At 44.8% G+C, this 5,933-nt stretch overlaps 1 protein-coding gene across 1 annotated transcript; it reads left to right on the forward strand.

Moving 5' to 3' along the window:
* The first annotated feature begins 832 nt into the window (after positions 1-832).
* LOC108055519 (nuclear exosome regulator NRDE2) lies at positions 833-4,841 on the forward strand. The gene is made up of 2 exons (XM_017138887.3): positions 833-1,807; positions 2,534-4,841. Exons 1-2 carry the CDS (start codon positions 1,046-1,048, stop codon positions 4,781-4,783), a joined length of 3,012 nt encoding a protein of 1,003 aa, XP_016994376.2. The 5' UTR covers positions 833-1,045; the 3' UTR covers positions 4,784-4,841.
* Positions 4,842-5,933: the final 1,092 nt, after the last annotated feature.

A 5,933-nucleotide genomic window follows, 5' to 3' on the forward strand; every position in this document is an offset into this window, starting at 1 on the left:
GCACCTAAAAAAAAATTAAAAAGTCCATTGTTCGAATATCCAAAATCAAATTAATGGATATCACATATCTCAGTCTACTGAGAATCAAACCGATAGCCTGTATAATGAAAATATTAAAACTTTAATGGGTCAACCCAAAAAGTAGGGGATATTTACAAGTTTTTAGCACGTAAACAACGCTCATTTTACATATATGTATGTTTATATGTGTTTGCATTTCGTACTACTTCGTTTTTGGTGCGATTCGCCCATCTATATGAACATAGCTTCGTATTTTAGGGGTTTTCGGATGGGCGGGATATCCTGAAAAGTGTTAATCAGGCCCAAAAATTCAAAACTGCTGTTGTCTACACCCAATGGTTGCTGACACCGCTAGATGGTCTCCAAAAGTGGAGACATGCTTAAGCTCTGGAAAATAACGATTTAAATTTGCCGCCTTTCCAGCGTCATAAATATAAAATATTTTACAAAGATCTCGCTTAAAAGAATTTTGCTATTTTGTATTTTATTTTTTTAATTTGCAATAAGCCCAGCTAATTTTCCAGAAAGCTCACTATTAAAGTAACATCAAAATATTAACTAGATTTAGTTGTTTATACTAAAGAAATACAAATAAAAATGTATCGAAAAGAGGAAGAAATGTTTTTACTCAAAGCAAATTACTATGAGTGGGAATCCCCCAAAATTCAAAAAGTAGGTGCAAAAAAAAAGAACCATGTCTTTGCTAGATCAGGAGGGTGTCTTCGCTAACTGCCAAATGGCATTGATAATCGTTATCGTTATTGAAGAACAGCTGTTCTCCCGATTATCGATTGGCGGCAAAAGGAAAACGTAAACAAACAAATTTGTAATTTAATCATTTAATTTTTACGTTTTTCGTGCACTTAATTTAAAATTTGACTGACCCCGGTTCGAAAATGTTATAACAATTGTATGAGACTAAAATACAATATTAGACATTAGAGCTCTGGCCAATGCGAATTACTAAATATTCGTAAATACATTTTTTTGTTTAGTGAATTAAGTGATAAATTAATTGCTGAGCATGTCTCTTTTTCCCGCCTACGGCAATTCCCCGGCGGCCGTGAGTGCGAAAGAGACTCCCGAGAAGCCGGCGAAAGAGACGGCAACAACGGGCGAGGATTGGAGAAACAACAGGAGTTACGACAAAAAGGATATAGACGATGGGGATATAGCAACTAGGGGAGCAAAATCGGACAGCTCCACGAGCAGCGACTCCTCCGAAGAGGAGGAGGAGGAAAAGGATAAGGATCAGGAGCAGAAGAAGCCAGGAGCCAAGAAAAAGGATCAACCGCAAGGAAAACCTCTAGAATTCGATGCCAAAGATGAGTTCTATGTGGACAAAAAGGGCAACATGTCCTTCAGGAGCCTTTCCAAGCTGACGAAACCCACACGACCGCGTTACAAGTCTCGGATGCGACGTCTCCGGGATCCGGAGGTCAAGCCAACTGAACGGGCGGGTCGCTCCAAGTTGTCCTCCTCCAAGAGCAGTCGCTACACCGCCAGGAAACCCCTCCCCACCGAGGCGCCCACCGCGGAGGAGAAGTCCCAGCTGCAGGAGCAGCTCATGCAGACCCGGGTGCTCGTCCAGCGAGAGCCCAAGGTGCTGGACCACTGGCTGCAGCTCCACCGCCTGCTGGATCTCAACTTGGACAGGGCCAACCGGCTGGCGGTGGCCGAGCAGGAGCTGCACCACCTGGAAACGGCCCTCGAGCACCATCCCTCCAACGAGCAGATCCTGAGGCTCTACACGGACGTGGCCAACGCCACTTACCCGGCCAGTGAGGTAAATCTTCAAGAGATCTGTTTTATTAGATTACTTATGGTACCAATTAATTACTATATTATCATTTAAAACGGGGAAAAAATATGTATATATGGTTAAAGTATTTCTAATTATTTTTTATTTACTTTATTATACTCAAAACTTATATAAACTTCTGAACATTTAATACATATATGAATATTTACTAAAATATGCTACCATATACTATCTATTAAAAAATATATTAATCATTTTATTATAATTTATTTATGTTTAAAAGCAAAAACAAATTTCTTGTATTATAAATAGATATTATAATAATTTTATTATAATTTGTTCATCATAAAAAGCTAAAAAATATTTCTTATAGATTTGATCTAGAATTTAACAAAAACTGCAAAGGTAGTTTCTAAAATTGTACTATATAGTTGGAATTAATATTATAACTTTATTGATTTTCAGTAAAAATAGCTGAATATTTTGTCACTTCAATCATTTTCATAAAACTAACCGCCAAACAATCCTGTTTATTTTGATTATTTTGGAAATTTCTAAAATTTTTACAATAAAATCCATAAAATACTTCTGAAGTTTTCCAATGTTCTTCAGTAATTGCAAATCAATCGAATTAAAATCAAAGTAAAAACGTATTAAAACTCCAAAACATTAGAACTAGTCACCTCCGAACTTTCTCCGTATTTTTCCACAAAACTAAATCATATATATTTTACCACACAACCTTTTCAGGTTGCGGCACGCTTTGAGAAGATGCTGGAGAAGAACCCCTTCGAGTACACGCTCTGGACCTCGCTGATCATGGTCACCCAGGGCAACATGGCGAGGTGCTCCGTGCCGGCGGTGCTCCGGATCTACGCGTTCAGCATGCGGCGCATGCAAGTGGGACACACGGACGAACAGAGTCGCAAATTTGCCACCGTGGACACGGATCGCATCATGCTGAAGCTCTTCCACAACTGCGTGCTGTTTCTGCGCCAATCGGGCAACATGAACAAGATGTTTGCCCTGCTGCGCCTGGAAATGGAGCTGAATTTCCCAGGCCTAACAGTCGATTGCTTCGAGGCCTGCACCGCCAACGAGGAATCGCTGATCGAGTACGAGGAGATGGTGCTGCGATCGGGCATGCCGATGCCGGAGATCTGGACGCGAGTGGAGCGTCTGCGCCAGGCCTACTGCTACCTGCCCTATCCGCCGCTGGCCGCCTCGGCGCAGGACGAGGTCGAGCGGGGACTGGATAGCCAGCGGTGCATCTACAGCGACGACGTGGTGCCCTATGCCCATGCCCTCAAGTCGCCAAACAATCGCTTGCATCTGCTGCTCCTGGTGGTCCAGCTCACCAAGATGCCGCTCGTTCGCAGCTCTTGTTTGGCGGAGAAACTAAATCCCTGCATCGACGAGTTCGGCGAGTCGGAGGCCATTGAGATGCTCTTCGCCGGCCTGGCCGACAGACCCACCTATGCCGTGCCGCCAAGTGTCCAGCAAGCTGAGTTCGAAGCAGCCCTCATCAATTTGGCCAAGGAGCTGAGCGTAACGCCCAGCTTCATGCCGCACTTCATGGGCCACGAGCTGTATGGGCGAACCATAAGCGACCTGCTGCTCAAATGCATCGAAGCCTTCGCCGCCGAGGGCGAGGAGCTCAAGCGCCACGTGTTCCTGCTGCTTTGGCTGCGATTCCAGCGACTCCTCGTCGTTCTGCACAAACTGATGGGCAAACTGACCAAGGAGTATTTGAGCGAGACGCGCCGCAGGATTCGCAACCAGATGATTAAGCCGGAGAATCGTTGCGTTCCACGTTTCTTCACCGAACTGGCCATGTGCGTGTTCGAGGGCCAAGAGGTGGACGACAATCGGAACCGGGCCTTCGACATATTCGAAAAGATCATCCAACAGGACTTCGACTCGGACAAGCCTTCGCGGGACGAGATGTACGCCTATCTGGTTTGTTCAGAGATGCTGATACGGCGCGGTCGCTGGAGCGAGGCCATCCATCTGCTGCGCTGCACGTCGATGGGCAGACATGCCGCCTCGATGCCGCAAACACCTTGTCTTGAACTGAGTCTGAGGACTGGGCTCGAGTTGCTGGCGGTGGAAGTGCAACAGCTCGACTCATTGCCCGCCGAGATGCCTTTGGAGGAGTACTTCCTGCCCAACCGGCTGATTATGCTGTTGCGCGTGCGCTGTTTGCTCTGGCGGCTGGACGCTCGCAACGCGCAGCCAGACAGCCTGTTCGATAAGCTGCTGACCTATCCACTGGGCCCCAAGGAAGCCAAGGCCAGCGAGTGGCGGCGATTCCTGCGGGAGCAGGTCATGGAGGTGCAGATCATGCAGATGCAGCTGCCTATTCCGCGCGAGGAGGATCGAGGAGCAGAAGAGGGGAACGTAAAGGACAAGGGTGGAAAAAGCAAGCGACTGGATGAGCTGGTGGAGCTTGGACTGGAGGAGTTTCCGCGCAACCTGCTCATGCTGCAGACCTTCTCCGGATTCAAGACCATGCTGTGGCACAAACAGCGCGCCCGATTCATTCGCACCGAAGCCGGAATCGTTTCGCTGCTGCACTGGGTGCTGGCCGCCAATACGCGCTTCGCCAACACGGGCGGCCACGATGAGCTGCTGGCCAGCATGGCGGGATGCCTGCACATGGCGGTGCGCAATCGTCTGATCAACATGTTCCAGACCTTCCTGCCCACCAAAGCGGGACGCTCGGAGATCGAGGAGGAGCAGTATCGCATTCTGCGCAGGAACTCGATCTACTGGCGCCTGTATCTGAAATGTTTGACCGACACGAGGACCAGTTTCGAGCGCACCAAGGAGGCCCTGCTGATGGCCATCGACGAGTGCCCGTGGGACAAGGCCCTGCTGATGGACGGCGCCACTGCCCTGCCGAAGGAGCAGTCCTTCCTGCAGGACCTCATGACCGAGAAGGAGATGCGAGTCTACGCTCTGGCCGAAGAGCTCGACATGCTGCGGTCCGGCCACTAGCAGCCTGTTTAATCTTACCCATTGAGTTTCTAAATATATACTTGTATATTTTCTGTAACCCTTATTGGTATTTTAATTTAACTAGTCTAATTTAGATAGGTTGTTCGGAACTATGTACAGAAAATATTAGAATATATGTAAATCTATATTTACATATCTATATTTAAAAAAACATCTGATTATGCCAACTTAAAAATTCCACCACTTTATCACTCGAGGCTCCGCGGGGAATCACTCGAATCAGTCGCATATCGAATGGCCGAGATTAGTTCCCTTCGGCCGATGCGCTTTTTGTTGTGTTTATTATTTTGATTGTGCTATCGCGAGATAAACCGAAGAAAACTAAAACAGCTACGAAAGCAGCGATATATGTACACCTGCGGGGGACATTTTAGGACCGAGCTTTATTAATTTTTCTGCTATAATTATTAGATCGTTCTTTGTTTTCCGATTTAAATCACATTGTATTTATCTTTTCACTAATTTATACTATACAAATAAAGTGATTTATTATGATTGCAATTTTAATATATTTTTTAACAAGCCTATAAAATTAATTAAAATATTATAATATAAAATATTATTTTGAATACCTACTTAACTACCTAATATTAATGGTTTAAACAATTTTAATAAGTAACATTGATTGATTTAACAATTTAAACAACTAATATTAATTGTTTTAACAATTTAAATAAGATTTATCAATTGTTTTAACATTTTAAATGAGTACCCTCATATTTTCTGTGCACGAAAACAGTTGAGTTTGTTTAAAAACCAAATCAATTTTTTTTATTTAGCTACATGTAAGAAGTGGATTTATTGTTTTTCTGAAAAAAAAAATATTCTGAATATAAGCGTATTTTATAAAACAAAATTTTAAGAGCACTGTCTTTTAAACCAAAAATTTGACAATATTTTTGTGACCGCAACTGTGGCCAAGCTGCGTGAGCGAGAGCGAGACGGCTGTCGTCTTATCGCTCGCCTCGAATGTTGCGTATGCGCCCTGTCTGCCCAGCCACTTTGGACTCCTTGTGCGTTACTGTTGCTCTTCGGAAAAGCGTGGAAGTCGGGAATGGAAAGGGGGCAATGTCAAGTGGGAATGGGGGTGGAAAAGCTCCGCTCGCCGAAACGCATCGAAAGCTGTCTG

The sequence above is a fragment of the Drosophila takahashii genome, chromosome X, assembly GCF_030179915.1.
Source record: "Drosophila takahashii strain IR98-3 E-12201 chromosome X, DtakHiC1v2, whole genome shotgun sequence".
NCBI lineage: Eukaryota > Metazoa > Arthropoda > Insecta > Diptera > Drosophilidae > Drosophila > Drosophila takahashii.